Source organism: Tachypleus tridentatus, chromosome 3 (assembly GCF_004210375.1).
Source record: "Tachypleus tridentatus isolate NWPU-2018 chromosome 3, ASM421037v1, whole genome shotgun sequence".
NCBI classification, from domain to species: domain Eukaryota; kingdom Metazoa; phylum Arthropoda; class Merostomata; order Xiphosura; family Limulidae; genus Tachypleus; species Tachypleus tridentatus.
Window position 1 is genome coordinate 69,095,378 of NC_134827.1, and position 13,363 is coordinate 69,108,740.

The 13,363-nt window shown below is 33.0% G+C and overlaps 1 protein-coding gene across 2 annotated transcripts in view; it reads right to left on the bottom strand.

The window, feature by feature from the left end:
• The window catches only part of LOC143247078 (transcription factor Sp2-like), a 30,380-nt gene that overhangs the window by 12,108 nt on the left and 4,909 nt on the right, over nucleotides 1-13,363 (bottom strand). For both annotated transcript variants that reach the window (XM_076494493.1, XM_076494492.1), the window contains exons 4-7: nucleotides 12,488-12,671; nucleotides 8,520-8,739; nucleotides 7,616-7,809; nucleotides 6,779-7,005 (exon numbers count right to left, since the gene is read on the bottom strand). In XM_076494493.1, the coding sequence (XP_076350608.1) occupies nucleotides 6,779-7,005; nucleotides 7,616-7,809; nucleotides 8,520-8,739; nucleotides 12,488-12,671 (825 nt within the window). The remainder of the gene's footprint in view (nucleotides 1-6,778; nucleotides 7,006-7,615; nucleotides 7,810-8,519; nucleotides 8,740-12,487; nucleotides 12,672-13,363) is intronic.

The window sequence follows — 13,363 nt, forward strand, 5'->3', positions numbered from 1 at the left end:
AATATTTGAACACTGTGCTTTAATTACATATATGTTCAGCAGATAGCAGCAACAAGCTAATAAACAAGAACTTGAACACTCAAATATTCATAATTAGTGCTTTGTTTAAATGTCTCCAGTAGGTAGGAGCAAAAAAAAATCTAATTTAAAATAACACTTGTAGAGGAGTTATAATAAAAAAACTACATTTTCAGTTGAAGTTATGATAAGGACTGAAATATTAGGGAAAGGTATTGATGAAAAAGTGTAGAGGAGATTTTTGGTAAAAAAAATGTAGTGAAGCTTAAGTATCCTAACACACACATACACACAGTTGTTACAAACAGACTAATTCACTTACTGATAGCAAGGAAGAGTGAAAGAAATAATAATTTGTCAAACTTAAAATAATATCTTATTGAAATTAAGGAAAATGATGAATAAATTAAAACATGCTTGGTGTTAGAAGTGCACAAAAAAAGAAATAAATTACACGTAGAAAAGATACAAAATTGATTAAAAATAAATTTTATAAGAAGTTAAACACAATAAAAAACAATTAGATAACTTTCAAGTAACTTTAGAACAAAAGAGAACAAGAAAACAGAAAAAGATGCAATTTGAAACATATTTATCATTTGAAAGAAAAGCTTATGGGATTCAGAAAAAAAAAAAAAGTAAATACAAGAAGAAGAATTAGAAGGTGGAATTGGAATGAGTAAAAAGTCAGAAGGCATACGAGTTTGTTCCACTGAAAAATGCTCAAGCACATCACGTAGGAATGCCATAATAGTAAAATATGAACTTAAAAAAATCTCAAGAAAGGAGGACTTTTAAAAGGTGTGAAAGAAGAGATTGAAGCAGACTACTCAGAAAAATAAGAAAGAAATTTTATAAACAGTCCAAACGAGAGAGAAAGTAGTAGTTAAGTATGAGATGTGAAAATAGTTGAAGGCCAAGATTTTGAATGGGATGAAAAATTTTGGAAGTAGTGATTAAATGGAGGGCAAAAACTGGGAGAAAGAGATGTAAGGTTGATAAGTAAAGAAAAGAGAAGTGGAAAAGATTTTATGGAATAAAAGGTAGGAAATATGAAAGACAGGATCAGAAAAAGATCAAAAGAAAACAGAAATGTAAAAGAACAGAAAAGGAAAGAAGGAAGCATTGAAATTGAAATGTTAGTGTGGAGGGAATGATTTATGAGAATATGGATTTTTGGGAGTTTGTTTAAAAACATGAAGTGGTGATCCCACCAGAAACATGGTGGAACAAAAGTCAAAGAATATTATAGAGAAAAAACTTGACATCGAGTATGGGCAAAAAATTAAATGGGTAGAGAAAGAAAATATTAAATAATGAGCAAAAATAGATTGTATGATTAGAGTTAAAAGAAGTTTAGGATGGAAATGAAAATGACAGAAGAGGCAATGTGAACTTCAATAAAATACAAAACAAAAAAGGAGGGAATAATTTCTGTGTTGTGTGACAATCAGAAAGTAGAGATATGTACTGCTGTAATTGAAGTAAGATTTGAGGAAGAACTGCACAGAGGAAAACACAAAATTTGTGGGAGATGGAATTTCAAGGATTAAAAAAAGAACAGGAATATAGTGTGGAAGAGGAAATAAAAAAAATATCTAGGGAAAAAGAGAGGAAAATCAGAAGTTCAAAACCTAACAGAGAAAGGAAATTGTTTATGGAATTCTGCAAATCTTAAGGACTGATGTTGCTGAAAGAAAGAATAGACAGGGACAAGAAAGGAAGATGTGTGGAAATACGATAAAGATTCTTTGAGGGTGGATTATATAATTAAAAAACAACAACCCAAAATCAATGGTTAAATGAGTGAACATAGAAAATAATCACATGTCAATTATAGTATGGATAAAACAAGGACAGGAATGTGAAAAATAAAGTCAGAATATGTAACTTGGAATGAGAGAAAAACAGAAAACATTTATTGGCCAAAATTAAAGATGATATATGATGAAACATCAATAGATAAAAAAAATTACAAAAACGTTTTAAAGAAGGTTAAAATGCAAAGTGTATTAATGAAAAGTCAAACAAGGAGGAGGAAATTCATGGTTTGATTGAGAATGTAAAAAACAAAAAAGCTGAAATGAGAAAGTGACTGAAAAAAAATTAAAATAATGAGGGAACAAAATAGAGAAAGGATGCATTAAAAGAACAAATTAATTGCAGCAATTGTATAAAAAATAAAGAGGAAAAGGTCTGGGAAGAAGTACAAAACAACAAAGGAGTTTTGGAAAATTATGAAATGTGTTCAGTAGATGTATGAAGAACAATTAACAAATAGTAATATATTCAGAAAAAGGATGAAGGATTGTGGACAAGTAGTGAATGTGTCCACAAGTAAGGAAGGACAGTGGACAAACAGCAACAAGTTCAGAAAAAAAAAAGGACAATAGACAAGCAGTGAATATGTTCAAAAGAAAGATAGACAGTGGACAAGCAATAGAAGAATAAAGAGAACGTTTCAGAAGGTATAAATGAGAAAACAAAATGCTAGAGAGGAAATGGAGATATCAATGACAGATGAAAAATTGGGTAAATGATGAACAGGAATTGGATAGTTAATGTATTAACTATTCCTCTTTAATAAGAGGAATATGAAGGGCAATTAAGAGAAAATGTTGAACTCAATAAGCTTTAAAAAGGGTAAAGAAAAGAATTTGCAATTATGAACAAAATATGACAAAGAACAAGATAGCTACCCAACTTACAAACTGGGAAATAAAGATGTACAATTACTTACAATTAACAACTAGAACAACACAGGGTTCGATTTCAATGGTCATCTGAGACAATTAAAAACTTCTTTAGATGATCAACTTAAACTTCTTTGTTGTTTCATGCATGACTAGTGCCCTAGAACAGAACCTTAGTCAAAACTACACTGCACTTTACAACACTTATCTATAACCACATTAGATACATTATGTTGTCTCTGATCCTTGTACAAAATCATTGGTAAGTTCTATAACTACAAACATGAAAATTTTAACTCCACAAAAATAACTTTTGACCATTTGTTTTTGTTTTATTTAAAAAAAAAAGATTACACTTTGTACAAGAAAAATATTGGTACAATACACCAAAGGGGTTGAAAATATTAGGAAAAGTTTATGATTGGTTAATAATGCTTTTTAGTGACTAAACTTTTTAACATAGACAAACTGCACCTCTGTGCTGCTTTATGCATATAAATTTTGTATGGAGTTCAACTGAGCACAAATGGCTGTATTGTAACACAGTAATGTGTATACAACTCAGATAGTTATAACTTTTTTTTTTTTACAAATTACAACTTTCACAGTGAGGAGGATTTATTTTGAAATAAACACTGCATTTGATTACTTTTCCAATCACTCTTAAGTACACAAATTTTAACAGTGAAGAATATTTAGCATTTAAAACAATATTTAAACAATGAAAAAAAATTGTCATACACACTTAATCATCAAGTAAACTCAAAATTAAACTATTATCACACTTTGTATTAAGCAATGTTTGTACGGATATACATATATATATATATGTGAATTGGCAAAAATTTGCATTGAAAATGAATGCCAATAATACAAATAGATGCTTACAACAATAAAACCAACATGACTGTTTCATTTTTTACCAATAAAACTTGGTATGAACCTATAAAACTGTCAAATTAAAAAAAATCAAATACAGAATTCTCATTGATGATTATCAAGGTTGACACAATTACCTCCCTTTTGATTACATACATACCAGTTGAATCTAGGAAGTACAGAAGGAAAAAAGTAGGAAAATCCATGAATTAAACAGAACATAATAATGATAACTGCAAACAAAGTTTTATGAAAGTTTTGATGAGTATGAAACAGAGTAATAATAAATAAATAAGACTAGTTTTGCCTTTCTCCAGGTCAAAACAAACTATGATTATGAATGACAATACATATCAGTAATTTGTGTCTGTACACGTGCAAAATATATATGTAAAAATGGCTGGTTTGGGTTGAGAAAATTTTTATGTAGAGGAGCGAACAACATTTCAACCTTCTTCGGTCATCGTCAGGTTCATAAAGAAAGAAAGAGATAACTGATTGATAGCTGACCGCATGTTTGAAGGGGGTTGTGTAACTGAGTGTAGGAATGTAGAGGGCGTGCTTAGATGTTTGATTATATTTATTAATATAGGAATAAAGGTGTTCCTTTGTACTGGTTTAATTTGGGCTAGAGTTGTTGTATAAGTAAGGCTTCTTTAATTTTGAGTTTGTTTATGTTTGTTTTTTTATTTAGTATTTGGGTGTTTTCTATGGTTGTGTTGTGTTTATTTGATTTGCAGTGTTCAAAAACGTGTGAAAGTGACTTTTTGTGTTCTTTGAATCTGGTTTCCGTAAAGGAACACCTTTATACCTATATTAATAAATATAGTCAAACATCTAAGCATGCCCTCTACATTCCTACACTAATTACACAACCCCCTTCAAACATGTGGTCTGCTATTGGTCTGTTACCTCTTTCTTTCTTTGTGAACCTGACGATAACTGAAGAAGGTCGAAACGTTGTTCGCTCCTCTACATAAAAATTTTCTCAACCCAAACCAGCTATTTTTACATATATATTTTTCTCTACAAGTGGGTTTTCTCATCATCACTGTACAGGTGCAGTTTTCAAGCACTGTGTATGTAGTATGGTAGAGTAGTATATATAAGAGTTCCAATGCAAGTCTTGTCTAACTACAGGCTGTTTATTACTGTACTTGACAGACAGATTAAGCTGGTTAGAATGAAAACATTGAAAATGTTGATCATGATGCTTGTTCTGTTTAAAAGTTTTACAGGTCATTGACTGTTTGTTTCCTGAAGATATTTTGTAATATTAGCATGGTTTGGGCTTACTTTTTCTAATGTAATGAAACTTCACAGGAAATAAGGCATCAAATATTTGCTGAATAAAGATTAAAAATTGCCAGTTAAACATTAATTGTACTTTTGGGAAATAAATAAGATATAAAGATATCAAAAGGGTTTATGTATTTTTCTTTTCAGACAACCAATATAGCTTTCTGGACAACCTGAAAATTTCCTTAAAACCAAGCCCTGTAATGACAGGTTTAATGAATTATTAAAAGAAAACAAAAGCCATGGAAGGTTTCAATAAGCTTATGTCCATAGTGCTAATACATAGATGATATAAGATGATAAAAAGAATTATAAGAAGAAAGATTAGAGTTTTCAGACACTAAAAGGAGTTAAACAAAAGCTGCCTATTAAGTTTATGCTCTTCTCAATACATTTAAATGATTCAGAAAAGTAAATGAATGGAAAGAAATAGTGGAGGAAGAGTGTGAGCTAAACAAACATTTGTGAATAATGTTTAATGTTGGCAGATTATCCAGACGAAACGAAGAGCAAGCTTGGAATGCTTGAATAATATACTGAGAAGAATAAACCAAGTTTAAATTTAAATAAAGCATGGATGACAGTTTTAAGAAAGAAAGAATGAAACATGCAGACAAAGATCAGAAGACAGAAATGGTTAAAAATTATAAATATTTGAAGTATTTATTTAACAACATGAATATAGCTAAGGAATAGAAATAATATATTCGGATGAAAACAAATATATGATAGGGAGAGATGTGTGTATTCACTACAAAACCTGTATATAGACAGATGGTTGTATTTATTAAAAAAAATAAGATACAGACAGTTAGTTGTACTGAAAGAAAAAAGATAAGGACAGGTGGCTTTTCTAGTAGACTACTATTAACTATGGATGGAAAATAAAGGAAAAAATAAAAATTATAAAACAAGGATACTGAGTTCAGAGAGAAATACATCCTACTGCACAGATATATGGAACAAGGGAGAACTGATATAGAGGTTATTCTGATGAAAAACAAAATACTTGTGTATATATTTGACTAAAAATTGCTTGAAAATAATTGCCAAATAAATAGCAAACAATAAAAGGAATATATGTGTAAGTGACATGAAGACAGTGTATGGGTAGAGTGGAAATCCTGAAATAATTGGTAACATTGCTGAAGAAAAACAAGTTGAAAATACTAAAGAAACATATTAATAGTGCAATGGAAACAACATTCAACAAAATACAGGTAGTTTGAAAAATTATTTATCAGATTCTATTACAAAAATATAAAAGTAGTAGATGCTAAAGAAGAATATAAAAAATAAAAATGAAGAACATTTTTAGATGCTAAAGGGTAACCTCCTTCCAGAAGATTGGAAGCCTAATATATACACACATACACACACACGATATCATGTTCTTTTAAAAATTGGACACTGAAACATCCATAATTAAATTGTTTACACAAGTCCAGGAGAAGGCATCACAAAAGAACAGGTCAACTCAGAAGAAACCTTATACATCCAAACATCCAAAATTAAATATGTTTATATTTTTTACCTGTAAAAACCAGTGGATGACAGCAATACAACCACATAAGAAAAGTCCCAATAAAGTATTGGAATATAGGTTCCATGCTTTTGAATTTTATGAATAACACAAAGCAGTGGAGCTTCTCCATACTCTGGAAGATGTCTGCATTAGGTGTTTGTTATTCATTTCCTTTACCATATAGTGGACAAAGTATTTACTACATTATTAGAATAACAAGTAGAATAAAAACCAAAAATGCAGTAATTGGTTTGGTAATAAATACAACCCTACATACATACAAAGTGAATATGACCTTAAAATGTTTTGTAAGTTAGTCTTATGCGTGTGTGCATCATATACACACACATGTACAAACACTCACCTACTGGTTTACATCTAAAGTAGGCTCACTGATTAACAGCTCATGATCTTGGTCAGTTTCCACCACTGTCATCACTAAATCACAATTCTCAGAAGTTCCTTCTTCACTGTTTCCTTCCGAAGCAGAGACACCAAGTTTCTTGCTTTGATGGGTTTTAAGATGTTTGGACAAATGGTCACTTCTCATAAATCGTTTCAGACATTCAGCACATTGAAACCTTTTCTCTCCTACAGAAAACAAAAATAAATGCTTAACTTTAATTACATTCAACAGGTTTCATAGTTCAGAAGATAAACATTTCAGCTTTCCTATACTCCAATAGTAAAGGCTGAAATAGTCTTAGAAATGTGGCAAAATAAAGCACAAAGCCATACAATGGGCACTCTCTGCTGTGCTAATCATGGGTACTTAAATCCAGTTATTAGCATTATAAGCCTTCAGGCTTACCACTAAGATGCTGGGGGGAGGGCTATAATATTTGTTATCTAATATCAAGAAATATAATTCACATTATAAACCATATCTCTCCACAATAAACAAAAACAGAGTAGTGAATTCAGCTGTAGCTATTAGATAACCTGGGTAGATCTTTTGATACAAAAAAGTACAAATTTATGCATGTGAACAAAAACTTTACCACTGTACTTAATGTTGATGTAGTGCCAATCAAATACAGGTACATGACTGCCATATCTCATACAACCAATGTAACATGACTTTCCACAGTCTTTTACCTGAAATTTATTACAACTGAAACTCTCACAAGTACACTCTGGAAATCTTACACTATGTTGATTTAATCACTCAAAAATAACCTACAAATTAAGTTAAATGTACCTGTGTGTGTTCTTTTATGTCGCTGTAGTTCATCAGAACGAGTAAACCGTTTTCCACAGAACAACCAGTTACAAACAAATGGTCTTTCTCCTGTGTGCCAGCGAAGATGAGCCCGAAGGTGGGAAGTCTTGCCATAAACTTTATTACAGCCTGGTACATGACATATGTGTTGCTTCTTCTTTGTTTCACTGTTTCTGGGAAGCAATTCATTAACATTACAGAAACAGTTTGAGCTGTAAATGGTTCTATTCCAAAATACAAAGTAAATTTTGCATCATATGTTTAACTTCAAACCATAAACATGTAATGACAGTTTATAATGTTTATATTAGTAATCACACACAAAAAAAGAATATTCACAGTCTTCCTAACCCTACAAGCGGGATTAATGTTGTTGTTTTTTTTGATGGATCACTTGTAACTTCTGATAGTTACAGAATAACAAGTTTAGAATTCAAATAATTACTTTTTAAGTCCTGAAAATCAAATGTATACAGACACACACTGAGAAATACCATGAAGAATGTGGGTTACACACTATAAGTTTCATACATAGTGCCTGAGTTTTTAAAATATGATGATATTGTACCTATCTAATATTCAATATTATACAGTAGACTTGAACCATTTAATGATTATATAATAAATTTTATTTTCACAAAAATAAAACTGAAAATACAGCCTGTGACATAAAGGCCTAATGCATTCCTTGATTTGCAACACTCTCTGCTTTGGACTGCAGTTTTACTCATCAGCACATTTTGGGTCAATAAGCCAGAAAAATACAGTTAGGCTCATTAAAAAGTGTGTTAATATTTATTTACAAGCAACAGTACTTCAGTATTCTTCACTAACGTTGTTTCATTTCATACTGAAACATAACAAATAAAGTTTCAAGGCCTACCTTCCCTCTCCATCTCGGCAGTTAGGACAAGTACAGGCTACCCGGCGTATCCTGCGAGGATACTCTGGAGTGTTGCTACTATCAGTAGAGGTAGAAGTTGAAGATTTTGATACCTGTATTTGTATAGTGGACGGATGAGGTTGGGCAGCAGATGCTACAGGAGGTGCTGCTACCACCTGCCATTTGGTTGGGTCACTAGGGTCAGGCTGAAGTTGCTGAGCTACACCAAAAATATTTTTCTTGTTCTGTATTTAAATTCAGATAATAACAAATTATATATGAAAAGATAAATTCTATATCTTTTTGTCTTGGAACATTTTACACGAAGAAACTAATGAAGACAGTCTTTTGCCCGCTGGTAGGTTGTAGCAACTGAAGTACCTCATTCATTGTCAGGGGAAGATATTCTAGCAATTGAGAGCATCAGTGAATAACTGTTTTGCATTTCAGGACTGGAGAAGAATATGGAACTGAGGAAATGCCCAAAGCCAAAGGAAGTGGACCTGAACAGCCACCAGAAGAACTGGCAGAGACAGTGGTGAGAATAAACACAGACTTGTCAACTCTTCTAATCATGGAGGACAAAAGACTCTCCAAATGTTTTGCAAATGACTCTGCTGGAGGCACAGAGAAATCTGTCTGCTGTGGCAGTAGAATGGAGTGCATCAGCATATGTCTGAGATGTAGTGGGGGATAACAACGTCTGAGCCTCTAGGTAGGTTTGGTTTCATTTGTTTTGAATTTTGTGCAAAGCTACACGAGGGTTATTTGTGCTACCTCTAGGTAAAAGATATCATTCACAATCTTTAAGCATTGCATTTCATTCTCCTCTATCCATTTAGGGCAAGAACTATAGTAAGAGGGGTGTGAACAACTACAGTGAACACAGTGTGGTTCCATTTTGCATTTGTAGGCATTGTGCTACCACAATGAGAATATATTAAAGAACCATGAAGTGATGTCTTTGAGTGACCAAACCACCAACATTGGAAATATCTGAGAGGATTGGGAATGTATTGCTGTACCTCACAGTTCAGATAATCTGTCTTGTATCTGGCAGATGGACGTGGTGATGTAAATGTCAAAATCAGAACATTAGTAGGCATCATAATTCTGTCTTTCCAAGGGGAAATTTGGTGCATTGCAGAAATGCCTTGGCTGGAAAAACCAGTGAAGATCTCAGACCCAAGAATGTTCTTCAAGTCCCTTCCAACAATAACTCCTCTTGAAAAATTCAAGGTAGCATGGAATGCTCAATGGGTATATTCCCAATGACCTTCAAACTCAGGAGGAGTTTGGTGTATTGCAGTGAAGATGTTAACACCAAGATGTCTTCTGAGTGCAGCTTCCTTACTGAGTTGGAGAAGGCAGCAAGCTCCTTTAATCCATTTGAATGAAAAAGGGAAACACCTACCCTGAAGATTTCTCAGACAATGAATGCAGAATGAGAAATCAAGGTGTTAAGCCCAACTTTGATGGTGACTATAACAGAGTTATCCATGTGTGGTTGTTTTCCGATTATCTATTTTTTTCATTTTTATATTTTTGTTCATGAATGGGGGTATCCATAATAAAATAAGAACATTTCAGTGCTCACTGTCCCCACCCACCATGAAGCCCTAAGAGGGGATGCACTGCAATGCCAAACAAGAACACTGCAGAAATGCCAGGGTTTTGTAAGCACTATACCTAAACACCAACATCAGACACAGTGTCCATAATAACTGTTGAGAACATCCAACACTGGTACTTTGTTGACCCTAGGCCAAGTGCAACAGCCAACTGACTGTGGGGGGGCACCCCAAGGCCATCCATCTACAGGAATTCAAGGCCAAAGGATTCTCTCCTCCCTTTCATGTGTTGCCACTCACACCAAACATGTGGGAGAATTTTTAGATCCAAGAGGAGGTAAACTGAAATTACAGAATCTTCTCTTGGAAGTCCCCTCACCACCTACAGAAATCCACACTGATGGGGCCAGAAGAGAGAGAGGAAATAGCAGACCCATCTATTTATGCATACAGATGAAAATAAAAGGATGAAAATTAAGAGAAAAATCAAATGACTGGATCAGATAATAGAAAACTCCATCAAATATATTCAAGGAGGAAAATGAATGATCCTGATGGAGGGGTGTTTAAAAATGTCCACTCCAAAGAGACTATAATATAAGGTATGGAACAGAAGAAATATATCCAAATGGAAAATCTCACTACCTGAACTAACTGTGGAAGAAAAATATGAGTACATTAAGATTATCCTTGCTTAGAAGAAGCCAACCAAAGCTAGAGATCCAACAAATGGTGTACAAAATGTGGAAGTTGTGGAAACTGCAGAATACCCTACAAATAACACATGGAACTAAAACATGTCCAGTGTGCAAGGCACAAAACTGGAACTAAATCATATAGTGAAAAAACCTAAGATAGTGTCCTGAGAAATGAAAAATAAGAATGTGTTCTTTGAACATTCCCAGACATACAGAAATAACCTACCCAAATGTGATGAAAAACAAAATACAAAAATGGAAAAAATCCAAGGAGTAATTGAGGTGGGACCAACTGATCCAAAAACCCCAATCAGCATCAAGCATACAAGACAAATGGAGCAAATCTGTATGTAGTACAGGTAAAGGATGGGAAGTTGACGAACATGTGAAAGAATAAAGATGACAATACCTCGGATTGAAAAATATAGCAATAAGGAAAAAACTAAACAGAGCACGGAAGACACCCCACATGATACTAAATGTATAGGAGAAGCCTGAAAAATGAACTGATGGAGAAAAAAATATGACCTTAAGTCCCTATCAGCAATGGATGGTAAACAAACCACAATATCCCACTGAAAAAGATTCCAAAGTAAAGAAGCCATGTATAGAGGAAAAGAACTGAAGATGACAAATGCTCTAACATGAAGGAGAAAAGGATGAGGTATCCCCTAGATACAGATGGAGCACTTAAAAAATAAAATAAAAGGTAATCATAACCTGAAGAAGAGTGTATAGGGTAACAGAAAGCTGAAAAACTATGTAGGGAAGAAAATGGATGGGATTAACAGAGTACCTATTTAACTAGTACTAGTAACATCAAGAAGAAAATCTGCCTGATGGTAAATCTATGGCAAAAAAAAAAGTAAAGTCTGCACAGAGTGTAGCTTAAAAGAGAGGGGAAAAAGATCATCCCAAAACATCAGGGGAAACATGCCTAAAACAAAAAAAAACATTGGGATAAGCCTAACATATTCTGCACTTGAGGCCTGAAATGTAATCCATGATAAGGTGGAGGAAAGCTGACAAAATCTGGATCATCTGCAATAGGTTCAGTTGTTATATGAGGAAGGCAAGTAATATTGGAAGCAGGTAGGGTGAACATTGGATAAATTAAGGGTGAGAAGTATAAATAATAAATTAAACAAAGTTAATAGTGAGAAATTATGTATTGAAATAAAAATATGTAATACCAAAACAGTTAACTATCAATTAACCTGGAAGTATAACTAAAGGCAAAAAAAGATTAACAGACTCTTGTTCAGCCTAAGATAACAAGATATTTAACTTAATTAGCAATTAACCAGTAAGTAAAATTACTAATACTCTAAAAATAATAGACACTTGTTACACCTAACTGAAAAGTGCTGGGCAAAGGATATCACTATGCTCTAAAATAAAAATCTTAACCTTACAATAAGTATGTATAATCTTGGAAGAAGACATAAATGTGGACAACAGCTCGAGAGTTCCACACAAACCAAGTTAATATGAAGAAGTATAAAAGATAAATAATAATGAAAATGGAATAAGTGTATTACAAATAACCTATGTATGAGATGTGATGTACGAAAGAAAACAACATATTTAAATGAATGACTGACATACAATAAATGAATTATAGTAATCCACATGTTAAAAATTTAATGAATTTTCCATGATATTATTATCTGAAATACATAAAACAATCTAAACTTACCAATAAGCTGAGTCCCTCCAAAAGTCTGTAGTGCATGTATCGGACTTACTGGACCAGCTACTTGAGATTGACCACCAGTCTGAATGTGTGGAGCAGCTATGACACTCCCACTGGGAGAAATACTAAGGTACTGACCTTGCTGACTTTGCAGCTGAATTCCACTCATTGTTGGAATCCCTTGAACCTAGAACAAAAAGGCTCAAAACTTTCAGCACATGATTCTGTACATTTGTTAAGTATTAACAGGAAAAAAAAATCACAAACTTTTTACTTTTCAAAATGTAAACATTAATTATAAAGTTAACATTGAAAGCTGACTTAATAACATTCACAATCTTGACTGTCAACCATCAAGTAAATCAAGTCTGTTATTGTCAACCATCAAGTGCACGAGTTTACCCCTGAAGAAAAAGATCCATCTTTCAAAAGTGCTCAAGTTTTAGGGCTTTTATCAGTTTGCATCAAGTACAAGATGTAGCCTCTTATTTTCACTTTTTTTTGTGAACACTGATTTCTGTTATTATAGACTAGGAATTTTTTTTTTCATTTTTATGTAAATATTACTATAAATCACTACATAAGGAAGAATCTATTGAGCTACATATTTGAAATTGTAGTGAAATACAATTAAACTGTACTCATTATTATCTAAAACAGCTCAGAATACTTCTATCCTTAGTGCACTAAGTAGGTTATATCTTCATTGAACTGTTATTGTACCAAGAGCAAGGGTGAAGGGAGGTGTAGCATAGGATGGGTGCTTGGCTAGACATGCAGCTTTACAGTGCTAGATTGAAAGTGTAAAGAGCTGGTAAAAGCAGCTCCTGTGCTGTTAAAGGTAGCTCAATCTAGGGGAGTGTGGGGGCATGCTCCCAG